The 19,631-nt window shown below is 37.4% G+C and overlaps 1 protein-coding gene across 2 annotated transcripts in view; it reads left to right on the forward strand.

Moving 5' to 3' along the window:
- FBXL4 (F-box and leucine rich repeat protein 4) overlaps positions 1-19,631 on the forward strand; it is a 77,147-nt gene that overhangs the window by 41,160 nt on the left and 16,356 nt on the right. For both annotated transcript variants that reach the window (XM_080805545.1, XM_080805544.1), the window contains one exon: positions 2,249-2,462. In XM_080805545.1, coding sequence (XP_080661671.1) covers positions 2,249-2,462 — 214 coding nt within the window. The remainder of the gene's footprint in view (positions 1-2,248; positions 2,463-19,631) is intronic.

A 19,631-nucleotide genomic window follows, 5' to 3' on the forward strand; every position in this document is an offset into this window, starting at 1 on the left:
CACGTACTATATGAACTGCCTCTTATACCTCTCTGACCTGCTCTTCTCCTTCCCCTCACTTTGTACCTTCTGCCCTTGTGCATTAGTCTCTTTACATTTCCTCACTCTACGTGGTATCCTGCCACAGAACTGTTGTGCTTGCCTTTCCCTCAGCCTGGAATGTTCTTTCCCAGATACCTGCTTTCTTACCCCTGTACTTCCTTTGGGTCTTGACTCATCTTCTCAGAGAGGAGTCTCTGACCACCCTGTCTACCCTTGATACTTCCCATTGCCCTTCCCTGCTTTTATTTCCTTCTCAACACTTCTCACTTTTTTTTTTTTTTTAAGATTTTGTTTATTTATTTAACAGGCAGAGATCACAAGTAGGCAGAGAGGTAGGCAGAGAGAGGAGGAAGCAGGCTTCCTGCTGAGCAGAGAGCCCGATGTGGGGCTCAATCCTAGGACCCTGGGATCATGACCTGAGCTGAAGGCAGAGGCTTTAACCCACTGAGCCACCCAGGCACCCCCACTTCTTACTTTCTAATATACTATTTGTTTTACTCATTTACTTGTTTATAGCCTGCCTCACCTACCAAAATATAGGTAAGCTCCATGAGAGCAGGGACTTTGTTTTATCCACTGCTAACTCCCCAGAGCCTACGGTAATGCCTGAATCATAATAGGATCTCAGTAAATATTCCTTGAATGAATAAGTGAACATACTTGATGCAAAGCACAGTTTAGCTAATTCAGTTTAGCAAAGGTAACAGTAGTGAGACAGGTTGGAAGAAATCCGGGAGAGGGAGTAGCTTGAGGAGTGTCAGGGAATTTTAAGGAAGGGGTGGGCAGTTGTGTGAAATGCCACAATAAGTCAAGTAATTCAAGCACTGAAAAGAAAGGGCATTGAATTTGGCATTTAAAAGGAAAGGGCAAATTTAGGGAGAGCAAAACACATATTGCAGTGGATTAAGAATAAATAGGTGTTCAGGTATAAATAAGATATGTGGGCAATAGTTATTTTCAACATTTAAAATAAATTTGTAGCAGTTGAATTTTTTGTTGTTTGAATGCGAGTTGGCCAAGATTCAACTTTTATTTTAATGTTTGTGGGGTGCTTTGACCTTTACCAGCTGCTTTCACATATTGTTTGATGTTCAAAACCAGGAGGCAGTGTGGTGAGTGCTATTATGTAATTCTAGTCTGCCTTTTACAGCTGAGAAAGTACTGAGACTTGGGTAAATGCCTTTTCCAAGGTCACATGCCAGGAAGTGGAACAGGGCTAAAAATTAATCTTTTGATTTAGAAGTCCAGTGTTAACTTCTTTTATTTTCATAAGGGATTGATTTAGTTAATTTTATGTTATATGTGTATTTGGAAGCTAATTAATCCATTCAGGAAAAAAGATGTGGCATAAATAAACTAAGAGTTTGTTACTGATGTGGCACTGTGACAGGCAAGAAAATGTCAAGAGACCTAGACAGGGATGATTGGTACACTTCAGGGTCAATTTGCTTAGTTGATAAAGTTTCATGGATTCAAATATTTCTAGACTCACATTTACTTTTATATTATTTTCAGATGATGATTATGGGCAGGACTGTCCCCCTCATCTGTAATGCAACTACAATAAATATTGTTATTACCACTCTGATAATAGAGTTTTATGTCTGTCATATTGAGTTATTTCTGTGTATTTTATATGAAACTGCAATTGAGTATCTTGTAATAATTTCAATATCATTCTAGTAAATAGTAACAGTTTTAAGGAACATTACAATCGGACAGTTAAACCAGTTCAGACATTTCCTTAGTTGAGAGAAGGCTAGTCTGATTTATTTTAAGGTCATTTAATTAAAGCTTTCACCCTGTGTGCCACATTCAAAATAAATTATCTAGTACTGTATGGATATTTGGGGGAACTATCTTCTAAGAGTTTTGTTATGTTTTCGTTTTTTGGTTCTATCAACTTGGATGTGAATTTTAGATAGATAGAATAAATACATTCTCTGCTTTCTTAATTTTTCACTTAGTGCTAGCTGACTTTTTATAAGATATGAATATATCTTATCATATCAGGTTGATTTATTTTAGCCTGATCATGCCTATTTTGGTAAGTAGTAAATGAGAACTTAAGGGAAACTAGTTTTACATTTCCCTAATAGAAATCCATTCTTCTGAAGGTGTCTAGTAAGAGCTGAGGTAATTCCAATGGACTTCACGAAAGTATCTTTTCATTTTACAAAATTCACACAGAACATTGTTTTTACAGGTTTCTGAAGGTTTGCGGATCTGAATTAGTGCGACTTGAATTATCTTGCAGCCACTTTCTTAATGAAACTTGCTTGGAGATTATTTCTGAGATGTGTCCAAATTTACAGGACTTAAATCTCTCATCCTGTGATAAACTACCACCTCAAGCTTTCAACCACATTGCCAAATTATGTGGTCTTAGGCGACTTGTTCTCTATAGAACAAAAGTAGAGGTAAGAATAATCATCATTTACATCTTTGTGTGATAGCCAACTGAATATTTAGTTGCCTGTAATTGCTCATGATAATACGCTTTCTGATTTTTAAATAGATTTTGATGCCACCTGACTGTATTAAAATTAATAGAGCTGATTCAGTCATTTCAAAATTATTTAATCTATTGTATTGTTTATATAGTTATGGAAAATGTTCTTCGCTGTGTTCTTAAAATTGTTGTAATACTGTTCATGTTTGCAGGTAAAGAAGTAAACAGTGGGCTGAGGTGAGCTGAAATGCTGGCAGGGAATGAATGAGAGAAGGAGGTAGAATGACAGTGTGCAGGAGGGGGAGGAAGCAAAGTGGAATTTATCCAGGGCTAGACTTAGGAGCTAAAATTCTCAATACCATGGGGCCCCTGGGTGGCTCAGTCAGTTAAGCATCTGCCTTAGGCCCAGTTCATGAAAGCGAGCCCTGACTCAGGCTCCCTGCTCAGCAGGGAGTCTGCTTCTCCCTCTGCCTGCTGTTGCACACCGTCTCTCTCCCTCCTGCCCCCCTCAAATAAATAAATAAATAAATAAATGAATAAATAAATAAAAAAAACTTAAAAAAATTTTTTTCCATACCATAATTTAGAAGTCTCATTAACAAGAAGTGGAATCTTGTCATTTATATTGACCTACTTGCTTTTTTCACATAGCATCTCTAGGACTTCTTTCCAGATCACTACTGATAGCGTTTGACTCTTTTTTAACTTTGTGGTATAGGCTATACCGTAATCCATTCAACCATTCCCCAAGTGATCAACTTTCAGGTTTTTCCAGTTGTTTTCCTTTTAAAAATTATCTAGCAGTAACATTCTTTTGTGCAGAGTTTTGCATCTACGTGCTGTTACTGCTGTAGAACAGAGTCCTGTGAGTGGCATTGCTGGATCTAAGAGGATGCACCTGGGCTCCTGCAGTAAACACCCGCTTATTGTCATACACTCCTTTCCTCTACTCCAGTCATGGTGACCTTCTTTCTATAACTTGAACATTCTGATCTGGTCCCAGTTCTGGCTCTTGCTTTTCTGCCTGTCTAGAATATTCTTCCAGTTTATTACATGGCTGCCCTTTTCTTAGCTCAGTGTTCAAGTTTTTCTTTTTTTCTTTTTTCAGAAATCACTTTTTGGAGATTGATAAAAAATGTACCCCCTCCCACCGCTTCTGGTTTGTTTTTTCATATCATCCAGTTTTATTTCCTTCTTATCATCTGTATCACTCTGAAGTGATTTTATTTGTTTTCTTGCTAATATCTGTCTCCTTACCCTGGGGTATAAATGTCATGAACGTAGGAGCCTTGTACATCTTTTTCATTGCCATATGACCAATGTCTAGAATGGTACTTGGTAAGATGGTCATTTGATAAGTATTTATTAAATGAATGACTAAGATAGCCAAATTACTTTTCCAAGATGGGATACCAGATGCTTTCCTGCTGTAGTGAACCCTTGCATGTCTTGAATGTCACCTTAAATACCAAGGTGTTCAACCTCTGATATTTCAGTTTTCTTTTCTCTAATATCGAGAGAATAAAAATACATATCTCAGGGTAATTGTAAGAATGAAGTTACATGTAAACTACAGGTTACATGTAAAGTGCCTAGAGGGCACCTAGAACATAGTAAACTCTCAATAAATAAATATTAGTCCAAATAGTATCATCATGGCGGTTTTGTAGTATGTTGTACTCTATGGTAGGGACAATCTCATCGTTATACTTTTTAAACATTTTTGTTAATCCTTGTATATTGTTCTTCTAGTTGTATCTTTCAGCAAGGATTTTATTAGAAGTACATTCATTTTATTTCATTTTGCTCTTTAATAAGGCTTCCTATCGTTCATGTAGGCCTTGTTTTACATCCAAGAGCATGTTACGCATTGCATCACCCCTTCTTTCTTCCATGCATATACATTTCCTGTCCTGCACTCAGTGGTGTTGTTGGTGGATGAAGAGCGAACAGGAAATGAGAAGACAACAATTTAGGGGCCTGGCTTCTCTCTAAGCCTTCCACGTAATCGTTGATCATTAGTAGTACATTCAGATGTTATAAACTCTTTTGAAAAAAAGGGAATAGCAATTAATCTTAAATGCCTGTCTTTGCTCTAAGGAAATATGTAGAAGAAAAAAGATACAAATTTGAACTTCTTGGGAGAGGTGGTTTTTTTTTTTTTTTTTCAAGAAGGAATACAAATTATCCAGTGCCACTTTTGCCCATTTTTCTGAATTCTACAAAGTTCTAAAAGAAGCAAAAATGAATATTGTAAGATGTTGAGTCTGTTACAGCATGTAACTTCGGAGAGACATTAGATCTATGATTTAGTAGAGTTACACTTTACGTGCCCATATATAATTTACACTAATAAACATAACACATTTGTGCCATTTTATACGACTTAAGTCTGTGTGCATAGTGAACAAAGCTTTAGGCGATATTGGAGACCTGGGTTTTAGTCCCAAAGTTTGGGAAAGTTTCCTGAATATATTCTGTTTGCTGTCCTAGACATTTTGCATATAATTTAATTTCTTTACACTAGTCCAAATGAAGGTCCCAAAAGATTAGTAACTTTCCTAGTGGCACAGGGCAATAAGTTAGAGTCAGGCTTTGAATCCAGCTTTGGTGGTTTTAGTGTTATTGTTAAAATTGTAAGATATATCAAAGCATAGAATGGTGGTTATTCTAATATCTTGACTGTCTCTATTTAAACCAGATGTTTTTCCTTACTACCTATTCCTTTTCTAGTTTGCAACTGGTAAAAAAGTATAGCATTGTAACTAATACATACAACATCACAATCCAGTGTAAAATATAAACTACTAAGTTACATTCTATAAATATTTTCTTTTTTTCTAATATTTTTTTTAAGATTTTATTTATTTATTTGACAGACAGAGATCACAAGTAGGCAGAGAGGCAGGCAGAGAGAGAGGGGGAAGCAGGCTCCCTGCTGAGCAGAGAGCCCGATGTGGGGCTCAATCCCAGGACCCTGGGATCATGACCTGAGCTGAAGGCAGAGGCTTTAACCCACTGAGCCCAGGCACCCCGTATAAGTATTTTCTAGTCGAAACTACTACAGGGAAGTGGAATGTTTGTCTTTTATTTTTTATTATGAACAAACTTACTTTGAAGTCTTAGTTCTACATTTATAAATAAGTTATTCAACTTACGTATACTCAAATTACATTTAAGTAATAGTTTGTGGAATCAATATGTAATAAACTGCTTTAAGCAAATAGTTTATGTAGGCCAGTTCTCAATATTATACCATAGCGGAGAGTAGCATTGGGACAGATAATCCCACGAATAATATTGGCATGTAAAATGATGTGTTGCTGATATCTAGTATGTTCTTAAGTGGTTAGGCATAGCCAGGCATGTTGCAGGTCTGATTACTCAGTAAGAGTGAGAACCCAGGAGAATGACAGCATAATAGGGTGAGAATTGCCTTTTATGCTGGTAGGAAGATCCTGGCTTGCTGATAGGGCTCCTTCCTGAGCCAGTGGTGAAACAGGCAGTGAGCACAGGGCTGTGAGCTTCTCTCTCCTGGGCAGATCTTACCATCAAGACTGCTGCATTGACCACCGAGCCTCATGCATAACCTTGTCAGGAGCCAGGGCCGTATCCTGGTGTATATCTTGTACGCTTGATTGCTGCTTTGGTAGTAAACTAAAATGGGAGTGACCTTAAATAAGATCTAGCTGTCATTGTCACCAATTTTTTTTTAAAAGATCTATTTATTTACTTGACAGAGAGAGACACAGTGAGAGAGGGAACACAAGCGGGGGGGGTGGGAGAGGGAGAAGCAGGCCTCCCCCTGAGCAGGGAGCCCAGTGCAGGGCTCGATCCCAGGACCCTGGAATCATGACCCAAGCCGAAGGCAGACGCTTAATGACTGAGCCACCCAGGTGCCCCCATTGTCACCAGTTTTTGAGCCCAGCTTTTTATTTGGCCTAGTTCATTTAAAATGTCAAACCTATAAAAAGAAAAAACAGAGTAAAATGGTGGTTTCCAGGGGTTAATGGGTGGGGGAAGGATAAGATGGATGGCGTTTAAGGGTACAAATGTATAATGTGTAATCAATAAGCCAAAGAAATCTAATGCCCAGTATAATGAATGTAGACAATAATAATATACTGTAATGATATAATACAAATACTGATTGCTTCAGTTGTAATCATATTACAATATATAAAGGTATTAAAGTAACACACTGTACATCTTAAATTTACAGAATGCAACACATCAAATTAAAAAAAAAAAGATTTTTCTGCCCAGCTCCACTGCTTTGGCTAATTAACTGTAGCTGGTACCCCACAGTGAGAGAAAGCAGCAGTAGGATCTTGTTGTGACTAGCTGTGATTAAAAATTTTACCTGATAGTAGGGTTCAGGTATCTGATTCACACACTATTTGATCATTTGCGAGCTGGGAAGATATTTGTTATTTAGTCTGTATCAGGGACCTAAGTCCTATACCTCAGTCCTTATCTTCATTTTTCTACTTAAAAGATTTAGGTGCTTGGGTAAGTCACTTGTACTAAGCTAAACGTTTGTCTATTAAAAAAAAAAAAATCAAGCTTACCCTATCACATAGGCTATTGAAAGACCAAATAAGGATATATGTTTAAAAGAACCATACACTGTATAAATTAGATGAGCTTGTGTAAATGTGAAAATGATAGTATAGATTTACTCAGCATGATCCTGCACAAATATTTCCACCTCCGTGAAGTATTCTTATAGATCTTCCTAAATGAGAGAGTATCTTTCCCATCATGTGCTAAGGGAGATTTAGGCTGAATTATCTCTTTCAACCTTTTGATCTATTTCTGGTGAAAGGAATGTTCATTCCTAACTTGCAGACTCTGTAATTGGAAGGACCATGTTTGACTATATTCTTCTTCATGACTGGTACATAAAACAGTGTCTGGTATTCACTATCATGAATATATGTAGTAGGTATTCAGTAAACTTGCATTGAATGATTGAGTAATAGCTAGCTCATCAATTCATTTTTTTCATCATTAGATAAGCACATGTATTAAGCAGATGGATGGTTAGATCTGAACTTGAAAAATTTGTAAGAAAATATTTGAACTGTATTTGTTCAGAATTCTTAGCACTAAAAGATAGTGAAATACAGTTCAAACTTGTTCATTTATTTCAAGAGATCTTTTTCACTTTTTAGATGTTTAGGTTTGAGATGAAAAATTATTTCATCAGAGAAGTAACAAATGTCTTCTTATAACTCAACCCTCCCAAAAAATCACTAAATAAGTTATTTGCAGAGTTAGTGGTACATAGTTGTTGAATTTCAGTGGTTGCAGAGCAGTAAACATATGCCTGTAAAGAACAAGATAGTATTGCGATAGAGACAAAGTAGACTGGTGTGCAGTAAGCCCAAATGCATACTAAGAATGTCACGGCTTGTGCTTAGTCATGTTGGGCGATCTTTTTTAGAAGAAATGACCCTTGAGCCAAGACTTGGGCCTTGTTTACTACATGATCCCAGAGTAACTAGTGAAATGGATTGGCAAATAGGGTAACTTTTTTTAAATGAATTTAGTGGGTCTCTTAGGTTGTACAGACAACATTTTAGGCAAAGATGGGAACTTAGAGCAGACAGGAAAGAAACTTGAACTTAGGATCTTCTACCATTCATGATGAAGAGGTAATTATATAGAGTTGGATATATATTGATAGGAAGGACTTTGTTTCAGTTCTGTTGGTGCTTTTCTTCTCTGTTCACAAGATTCTTATTATGTATGATAAGCATTGATTACAAGCACTTCTTCTGCCATACGTGATGATGTATTTTCATGAGAGGAGGGCAGTAAAAATTTAACTCATTAAATAGACTTTTAAATAATTAAAAGAAAACCTTTTATTTCGAAATGATTTTAGACTTAAAGAAAAGTGACATAAAAAATAGATTCCCCTACCATATGCATAACTTTTTTTTTTCCCTGAACCATTTGGAAATAAGTGGAAGATACAGTTCTTTGCTTCTAAAGGGGCGTATGTCTGCAACCTACTCTTTATACTTGTGTTAGGAGCTAAATTGTGTCTTCCCCAAATTCATGTGTTGAACTCCTATCCCCAGTAGCTCATAATGTGACTGCATTGGAGAAAGGGTCTTTCAAGAGGTAATTAAAGTTAAATAAGGTCATCAGGGTGGGCCCCAATCCAATATGCCTGGTGTCTTTATAAGCAGAGGAGATTAGGACACAGACACGCACAGACGGAAGAGCATGTGAAGACAGGAAGAATATGGCCAGTTTCAAGCCAAGAAGAGAGGCTTTAGAAGAAACTAACCCTGCTGCCACCTTGATTTCAGACTTCTAGCCTCCAGAATTGTGCAAAAACAAATTTCTGTTGTTTAAACCACCTTGTCTATGGCATGTGTTAGAGCAGCCCTAATCGACTAATACAGCTTGTAGAGGATGGCAGAACAATAACTTTTTAACACATTGCATAAAAAGTGTCTTTAAGAGCAGTCCTGTGCATTTCCTAAAATAATCTGGGTTAGCGTTAGAAGTTTGAGTCTGTTTACCTTTTCTTTGTTTGTTTAAAAAAAAAAAATATATATATATATATAAAAAAAAATCTGGAATGGGTGTGAGATGGGGCATGATAGTAGCTCAGTAAGAATGTCATTCTGTTGCTTAGCAGCAGGCAAGAAAACCAAGTGTGTTTTTTAAAAGTTGGAGTTATAAATGGAACACCTGCATCCAGTTTTGATTGCCTCACTTCAAGAATGATAGAGCATAAATTGAAAGAATCTGAAGAAGTGAAAAAACTGATTATAGGTATTGTGGGGGACTAGTATATGACAGTAATCCGCAAGTATGGTTCGGCAGCTGTTTACTTGGCCTACCAGGGCAGAGACGACAGTTTCAAGGACCCCGCTGCCTTCATCTTCATCAACTAGAAGACAACAAAAATAGTCGATCTTTACTTCTGTTGGATATCAGCACTCTCCTCATATTTTCTTTCTTCTGTGCCAGCTTATTTGGCAGAGAGGAGATAGAGAAGTAAAAATGTGTACCACCCTGTGCTTCAGCTGTCCCACAAAAGATACATAAACTATCTTTTGAAAACAGTATGATTTGATTTAATGCCATAAATTTGCTTTCTGACACAGAGATAATGGTGGTCTCCTTACTCCATTCTTATTTGATTTTAAGAACACATTATTTTATGCTAGTAAGTAGAAGCCGGGATGGCCTTTCCTTTAATGGAGTCAGTGCAACTAACAGACTCAAACGAAAGGGATGGCCACTCACTTAACAGAGCCGGTGTTGATAACTGAGACCAAGAGGAGAAACTGATGTAGGAAAAACCCATGTTGGTCACCTACATTGACTGATGCAGGCGGTCATTGGCTAACTGCCACTTAAATGCAGCCCACTCCAGACAGATTAATTTGGCTAGGTAACATACGAAATGAAAGGATATTAGTAATTACTTTGTTCTGAAGTAGACTTTTTTTTTTTCAAGACTTTATTTATTTGAGAGAGTGAGAGCGAGAGAGAGAATACGAATGGGAGCAAGGGGCGGAGGAAGAGGGACAAGCAGAGTCCCTGCTGAGCAGGGAGCCCGACGCAGGTCTCGATCCCAGGACCCCAAGATCACGACCCAAGCCAAAGGCAGATGCTTAACCGATGGAGCCACTCAGGTGCCCCCGTTCTTAAACAGAATGAAGAGTTAAGAATTTTAATAACTTTTAGTATATTTAACTTGCTATCATATACTAGAAGTCAGCAACTTTTAAAGTCTTTGCTATATGTCTCCAGGCAAGAATGTATCTGTACTTCTTTTTATCTTGATAGGCTTTACAAAAGTCCCAGTGGGAATATGAGGCTTTTGGTGGGGTTGAGTGTATGTGGCTGTGGTTTGTTCAGGGTCAGGTGTTCATTTAGGGCCAAGAAGCCCTGTGAAGTGCAGTGAGTGGGATGTGGGGGGCAGTGTCATCTCTTGGGGATCAGACTCATTATTATCCACCAGTAAGTCAGGTGTGAGAAGTCTACCTGGCAAGGACCTCATTCATTAGAGATAGCTGATTAGCTGATTAGCACATTCTCTCACTGTTGGCATATCACAGGGGAAACCAAATTATAGTTATTAGACTTCTTTGGTGAATTTAGAATGAGAACACTGGGAGTTATGTGACTTAAATGATTGAGGGCATTAGCACAGAACAGGTGGACACTTTTCATCTGAACAGGAAAGAGAACAGATTAAGTCTTTGGACTAGTGCGCTCTCTTTAAACGAACAGTGTCAACCAACGTAGGCCTCAGGCTCCTCTTACATGCTTCGTTGCCGTCCAGCCCTTACCCCTCTGATTGAAACATTCCTTTCTTATGTAGTCAGTAAGGTTACTATCAAGTCCAGCTGGTGTGGAAACTGACATGAATTTGTGACTGCAGATCTCTGCCATCATCCATGATGGGTTGATATGGAAATTGGTCAGTTTAGTCTGTGAGCAAAACTGTATTCAACTGTATGATTATGGAAGAGATCCACTACGGTGGTGAAAATAGCTTCTGAGTGAGGCAGGGCCAACGTGTGTGTGATTTAGTCTACGATTTTGTTCTATCACACACTTGGACTTTGGGAATTTAACAAATTATTGGAACCATATTCTTATATTCAGTTGTGATTATGTATCATTATATAACCTATGCCATATTGTATATTTAAACTGTATAAAAGATAACAATTTGTAGTAGATGGTTCATAGCAAAGCTCTGTAAAGTAATTGAATTTAAATATTCTAGAATGATGATTATATCTACATATAGATAGTTGTGGGTACTTTAAACAGGTCTCAAAATACTTTTTTTTTTAAAGATTTTATGTATTTATTTGTCAGAGAGAGAGCACAAGCAGGCTGAGCAGCAGGTAGAGGGAGAAGCAGACTCCTCACTGAGCAAGGAGCCTGATGTGGGACTTGATCCCAGAACCCTGTGATCATGACCCCAGCTGAAGGCAGACGCTTAACAGACTGAGCCACTCAGGTGTTCCACAACATACTTCTTTTATTCTATATTCCCCTTCCTCAAATTTATTGAGATTGGAACACTGGGGCAAAAAAAAAATAAAATTAAAATTAGAGAAAGATTCATACATATATGTGTATTTTCTTTTTTTTAAGTAATCTCAATGCTCAGTATGGTGCTTGAACTCATCACCTAGAGATCAAGAGTCACATGCTCTACAGACTAAACCAGCCAGGGGCTCCCATACCTATAGTTGTATTTTAAAATTCTGCTGATTGATTGTGTTCTTTGGATTTCTTTGGTGGTATTTTTATGCTAATTAATGAATTTTCACATAGTGAATATACTTTTATAAAATCCCATCTCTTTAGTTGTAGATATTGTTCTGATATGTTTGAAATATAATGATCAGTGAAAGTACATTTGTTTTTGATCAGGTGATGTCACTAGTCTCTATAGTTTAGCTAATATAAGTCTGTAACATATAAACTTACAATGTTCCTTTGGAATGTTTTCTAGGAATCATTTTTTAGAGTGGAGAATACTGATTTGGAATCCTACCTTCCTATATTAAGAATGTTATATTTAAGGGTTGCATTCTTTATTAAAGATAAGTAACAGTTAATTTTAACTGAGCAACAAAGGTCATAAACTAGTTATAACAACTATAAACCTGTATTAATATAAAATGTGAGCACAGTACTGCACACATTGATTAAACAATGTCTCAGTGTATTATAAAATGTACATGGTATGCATAAATATAATTCTATTAAGCCATAAATCTGGACTGTCTAAAACTTATATGTGAGAATAATAGACATCAGTTATCATCTTATTAAGTATTTTTGCTTAGCACTTTAGAAGTCTGGAGGATGGACAGTTAATGTAGTTTATGGGTAGTATTTCTTAAAAAAAAACTGAATGAAAATTTCAATTCCTTCTTTTACCTCTTAATAAATTTCTGTGTAACAAGGAGAGGCATTAATAATTCTCTGTAACATATAGTTATCCATTGGATTTTGAAGCTTTTGAACAGGGTTAGTAGGTAGATTTTAGGTGGAAAGCAAAAGGATTCTTTCTTTAGGAGCATATATTGTACTACCAGAGACCAGCATTCACCTAAGGGATGTTTTGATAATTCTGTCGGATAAATTAACATGGATCCAGTCACTCCTTAGTGAATTCCTTTCCATGGTGATTTAAATAAGGTTGGGCCTTTGTTTAAAAATTACAGACTCAATTGAAAATGAATCTGCTGTCCTGCATTATTAGAGCTGATAACTGTTTAAATTGTATTTTAATTTTATAGTGCTACTCTGGTGCTTCTGTTGAATTTTATAGAACTAACTAGCAGAGTTTGTGGACGTGGGGACCTGATACCTTAAGAGATTCATACAATTTTTCACTTTTTATTTCTGAATTCCTTTTTCATAGCACATTTGATAATGTAGGTATAATCCATCCATTTGTGTGTTCTAGATGTGTAGAATGCTGCAAGTACTCATGGTAGAATTGTTAACTCTTAAGTAGGGGTGGGCAAGCTTTTTTCATGAAGGCGCAGACAGTAAATACGTTAAACGTATTGTAGGCTGTATGATCTCTGTCACAACTACTCAGCTCTGCTATTATAGTGTAAAAACAGCCATAGACAATACATAGAGGATTGGGTGTGCCTTTGTTCCAATAAAACTTTATTTACAGAAGCAGGCAGTAGGCTGGATTTGGCCTGTGGGCAATAGTTTATCAACTCCTGCTCTGAATCACTGAGTCTGTGATTCCCCCAAATCAGGCCCTCCTATATCTGGAAACAAAGAGTTCATTTCTCTTTAGTTTCCCCCTCTTTGCTTCAGCATCACTAGCACTTCTTTAATTCTGAATACCAACGGCATAGAGAAAGAATATCCTAAAGATCTAGGAGGAAATTGGTTAATTGGACTTAGATCGCAAACTATTGTCTTCTCTGAACCTGGGTACTCCCACAGTCTCTGGCTTCTCGTGAGCTCTGCTGGAGAAAGTCATGAAACTATAAACTTATCCCTGTCCACCTCAGTGCTGCCTGTCAGCCCTTTTGTTTATCTCTATTTGACTCCTGGTTGCATTCCTCACAGCATCTCTCCCAGGGTCATCCTTGTTTCCTGTGGCCATCACCTCCATCCCCTTGTACGGCGGTCTCGGCATTTCATTTCCCATCTCTTATTTAGCAAAGTTGGGTGGTATCATTTGGCATAAATCTCTTTTATTCTGTGTTCCTTCTTTAAGGCTGGGAATTAAAATAAGGGTTCTCTTTACTATTAAATGAATTTTTAATTCCCAATTTAATGCACAGACTGTATAAGTTATTGTAAAATCTGTGCATGAATAAGTACGGTATGCCATGAATTCCTCTTCTGTGGCTTGAGATTACTCCAGAATGCATCTGCCGTTGCAGAAAATCTTTTCTAGATATATAATTATGAGAATTTTAATTCAAAAGTTAATTCAAAAGTGTCTATGCCTCAAAGTTACAATCTTTAAGCTGGACAGTAAGCGATAGATACAGCTACTCTGAGGAGCAGTCCAGACAGGTTAATATGGTATTCTTGGCCATAAATTTTTCCCTACTCTTAATTACTGATTTATAGGAATTCTTCTCCAACTTTATCATATTATCCCAACATGGGAATAGTCAGGGCTAGGTGACTGGGTTAGATGGCTGCCCAAGCCACCCCAGGGATTAGATGGAAATCTTAGAGAGAGGAGGGATTTGGGTCTGGGTACATATACCAAAAAGGATCTAGTGACCTGGGATCGGCTGGACCTCATGGTCAGAACTGAGCCAAGCCTCTTCTGGTTCTGCAGTCGCCCCAGGACTGCTGCAGAGCAGGTCCACTGCCCTTTCACTAGAAGTGGTGGTTCTGGATAGGGGTGATCTATGAGACCATTGGCTGTCAGGGAATGGGAATTCAAAGAAGTAAATGAAAGCATCTTTTTTTTTTTTTTTAAAGATTTTATTTATTTGACAGAGACCACAAGTAGGCAGAGAGGCAGGCAAAGAAAGAGGGGGAAGCAGGCTCCCTGCCGAGCAGAGAGCCCGATGTGGGGCTTGATCCCAGGACCCTGGGATTATGACCTGAGCTGAAAGCAGAGGATTAACCCACTGAGCCACCCAGGTGCCCCCTGAAAGCATCTTTTAAAATGGAATAAGAAATTACGGAACACACACTGAAACAACAAGACCAAGCAGTTGTGGAAAAGAACTAGTTAGAAATCTAGGAAATAAATGATAGTTATTGTAATAAAAATTGATTAAATTCTACATTGGACACGAAGATACAGAATTGCTAAATTAGAAGAAGAGGTTTGAGGAATGCACTTAAACTCATAAAAGCTTTGAATGAATGTCAGGCATCACTGCATGTAGTTTGTATGTGTAAAATACACACACACACACACACACACACACACACACACCCCCCTCACTTAATCCTCATAATAATCCTATTCATTGGCTTGATAAATATATATTGTGTCTGCTGTATATGCCAGTCACTATATTATTTATTTGTTACTGCACATAGATTACCACCAGACAGAGTGGCTTAAAATAGCTGACACTCATGATGTCACACAGCTTCTGTAGGTCAGAAATCTGGGAGCTGTTTGGCCGGAGAGTTTTGGGCCAGGGTCTCTAACAGGGTTGCAGTCATCTCAGAGCTTGACTGCAGCCGGAGGACCAGCTTCCAGACTTACACACATGGCTCTCAGCAGACTTCCTTGTTAGTTGTTGGCAAGAGGCCTCTGTTGCTCTCTACGTGGGCTTCCCCGTAGGCTTTCCGAGTGTCCTTATGACATGGCAGCTGGCTTTTCCTGAGTGAGCAGCAGGGGAGGGCAGAACCAAGAGGAGCCATAGCCCTTTTATAACTGTATTAGGGTTCTCCAAAGAAACAGAAATAAGAGGGTGTGTGTGTAGCTTTATTCTGAGGAACTGGCTCACATAATTATGGAGGCTGGCAAGTCAGAAGGCCTACAGGGTGAGTGAGCAAGCTGGAGACAGGAGAGCCAGTGGTGTAGTTTAGTCCAAGTCCAATGGCTTGAAAGCCAGGAGAGCCAATGTTCCCAGTCTGAACACTGGCAAACTTGAGACCCAAGAAGAGTTGATGTTTCAGTGTTGATCTGAAGTCAGGAATAAGCTGATGCCCCAGTTGAAGGCCATCAGGCAGGAAGAATTCTCTTAACGTGGAGGACAGCCAGCCTTTTGTTCTGTCTACTGATTTGAATATTAATCTCATCCAAAACCATCCTCTCAGAAACACCCAGAATAATGTTTGACTGAATACCTATGGCCCAGTCAAGTTGACGTGTAGTTTAACTATCACAATAACCTAACATATCATCACTCCTGCTATGTTCTTTTTGTTGGAAGTAAGTCACTAAGCCCAGCACCCTCTTATAGGAGAAGAACTAAGCTCCATTTCTGGAAGGAAGAAGTATGGAATAGTTTGTGGACATATTTTTTGAGCTACTCTGGGCACTGGGCTTGGGAGAATTCCAAGGAATTCCAGAAAGGAATTCCAGAAGGAAAAAAAGAAGAAACAAATGATAGAGAAGCAATATGTGGGGAGAAAGTTATTAAGAATCTTCATCTTCCATAAAGAAAGATACAAGTCTTTGAATTCAGATGTTCACTCAGGAAAGCAAAACAGAGTAAGTGAAAATAAATCTTCAGATACATTGTGATGAAATTGCAAAATATGAGATAAAGGGATAAGAGCTACTAGAAAAAAGGTCTTATTACCTACAGAGGAAGGGAATTAGAGTGACAGTAAACTTATCAAAATAATAGAGGCTAATAGGTAATGGAGTGACACTTTCAAAGTGATGAAAGAAGGTAGCTGTCATCCTAAAATTTTTTGCCTGGCTAAATTTTCATTCAAGATTGAGAGAAAATATAAAGATTAAAGAAGGTATTTAACTTTCTGTGACTCACATTCCTTATCTGTTAATAAATGGGAATAGGAGCACCTGGGTGGCTCAGTCCATTAAGCATCTGAATTTGGCTCAGGTCAAGATCACAGGGGTTAGGCTCCCTGCTCAGCGGGGAGTCTGCTTGTCCCTCTTTCTCTGCCCCCCACCCCCGCTCACGCTCTCTCTCTTTCTCTCAAATAAATAAAATCTTTATACATAAGTAAATAAATGGGAATAGTAGTATCTACCTTATAGGTTATCATCTGCTGTGTTTACTGATATATCCCAAGTGTCTATACAGTGCGTAACACAGAGTAGACATTGAATAAATGTTTATTAAGTGAGTAAATGAGTGTATGGGGTTGTTGTGAGGACTAATATATATAATTTTTAGCAGTACCTGACGTGTTAATAACTACTCTATAAATGTGTGTTGTTAAGATTCTACCAAAGATTTTTCTAAAAGAACTATTAAAAATATTCATCAACAAGAAGAAAAATTCAGTGAGAAGTTATCAGATATAATCAACAGTTATGACACAGAAATTGATAAACTGCCAATAAGTTAAATACAGTTGACCCTTGAAGAACTTGGGTCGACTTGTGAGCAGATATTTTTTAATAAATATAGTTATATATGTTTTTTAATAAATACAGTACTCTATTTTTCAGTAAATATAGTACTCTACATGCATTTTCTCTTCCTTGTGATTTTCTTAATACCATTTTCCTATGTCTAGCTTGCTTTATTGTAAAAATACAGTATATAATACAGCATATAAAATGCGTGTTTAACTGACTATGTTTTTGGTACAGCTTCCAGTTAACTGTAGGCTAGTAGTAGTTAAGACTTGAGGGAGTCAAAAATTATACTTATGGATTTTTGACTGTGCAGAAGTCAGCACCCCTAATGCTGATATTCTTCAAGGATCAACTATAATGACCATGGGGGAAGAAAAAAAGAAAAACTGATCTTTCTGTAGTACTTTTAAAAAGGTAAACTAAAATCTTTAAGGTGATTCAGAAATTCATAGGAGAGAGCAAAGGACTGGGAACAGTTAAGAGTTTTGAAAAATGAGGAAAAGGTGTTTGCCTTACCACCTTTATAGACTTATTACAAAGTATAATAATTAAGACTGAAGTGTTGATGCAGGGAGAGGCAAATAGACAAGAGGAACAAAATGATCCAGAAATTGACTCATACATATACGGAAACTTGAAATATAACAGAAGACACCACAGATAGGTAAATAAGGTAGAATCTTCAATAAGTTAAACCAGGAAAAGTGGTTATTCTTAAGGAAAAAAATGAAGTTTGATATCCTGCCTTATATAAAAATCCATTACAGTTTCGTTAAAAACCTAAGTGTAAAGTAAAACTTCAATGCTGTCATTTAAAAAGAAGAAGAATATTCTTCCTTGGATAAAGAGGGACTCTTAACTGACTGAGCCACCTAGGTGCCCCTCAAAGAAGGACTCTTTAGAAAAGAGAACAAAATACAAACATAAAGGAGAAAAATTGATGTGACTCTATTAAAATTTAAAATTTCATGTCTCATGGGCGCCTGGGTGGCTCAGTTGGCTCAGGTCATGATCCTCGGGTCCTGAGATTGAGTCCCACATCAGGCTCCCCCTGCTCAGTGGGGAGCCTGCTTCTCCTTCTCCTCCCCCTGCTTGTGCATGCGCGCGCTCTCGCTCGCTCTCTCTCTCCCTCTCTCTGTCAAATAAATAAAGTCTTTAAAAAAATTCATGTCTCAGAAGCTTCTATAAACAAAGCAGAAGACAAGTCTCATATTTAGAGAGGATATTTATAATGGATATAGCTAACAAAGATTGGTATCCAGCATAGAAAAAAATTCTTATAAGTCAAGAAGGAAGAAATAACCTAATGGAAAAGATCAGCAAAGGATATGATTAAGCAATTTATGGGTCAGGAAATATGAGTGGCCCATTAACATGGGAAAAGATCTTCAACCTCACTAGTAATCATACGAATGCATATTATACCGTTTCATGCTCATCAGATAGCGGACGTTAAAAAGGATGAAAAGACTGTGTTGGCAAAGATGTGGGGACCCAGTACTCTTTTATTGCTGATGGGAGCTTTAGTTGATGCAGGTACTCGGGAAGACTATTTTGCAAAATCTAATATAGTCAAAGCATACTAAAAATCTAGAAATTTTTCCTCTGGTATGTGCTCTAGAGAAATACTCTTCTGGAAAATGTACAAGGAAGCACGTATAAGAATGGTTATTTTAACATTCTTCGTTATGCTAAAACTTATAAACTAAATATTCATTAAATGAGAAGATATGTTGTAATATATTTACATAATGAAATAGGATACAACAGTTAAAAAGTCAGTGAACTAAAGCTGTATCAACATGAACAAATTCCTCACAAGCAATTTTGAGGAAGATGCAAAAGTATATGCGTATTTATATAACATCCTTTTTATAAAAAACCATGTAAACAATATTCTGTTTATGGATCCATAATGTATAATATCATATAATTTTTAAGCATGTTTTTAAACACCAAGTCATGGTAAAGGTTACTTCTAAGGAAGTAGTGAATGGTTGGAGGGATTCACAAATACAGAAGAGTAAACAAAGAAAGCAAAATGTTAAGATTTGGTAAATCTGAGTTGCAGCTACATGGGTATTCATTATCTTGGATTCTGTACTTGTCTCTATACCTGATATTTACCATTGTAAATAGTTTAAAACAAATTACCAGCAAGTTCCTTGAACGAAGTGAGTGTATTTTTTTTAATGATTCCTAATCCGTGAAAATATGTGGATTTCTCTCTAAAAATTCTCTATTATGTTCTGAATCTGGTATTTTTTTTTTGAAGATGTTATTTATTTTTTTGGCAGAGACAGTGAGAGAGGGAATGCAAGCAGGGGGAGTGGGAGAGGGAGAAGCAGGCTTCCCAATGAGCAGGGAGCCTGATATGGGGCTTCGCAGGACCCTGGGATCATGACCTGAGCCAAAGGCAGATGCTTAACAACTGAACCACCTAGGTGCCCCAGGATCTGGTATTTTAACAAAACAAACGTAATGACATTTTCCCATCTATTAGTAAGTTAAAATAGCTAAGTACTATAAAGAATCCGAAAATTAACTAATCTTCATAGAGCTCTTCTAATGCCAGCCTTCTGAAATCTACATGGGATTGTCTTATAAATATGATAA

The sequence above is a fragment of the Martes martes genome (assembly GCF_963455335.1).
Source record: "Martes martes genome assembly, chromosome: 6".
NCBI lineage: Eukaryota > Metazoa > Chordata > Mammalia > Carnivora > Mustelidae > Martes > Martes martes.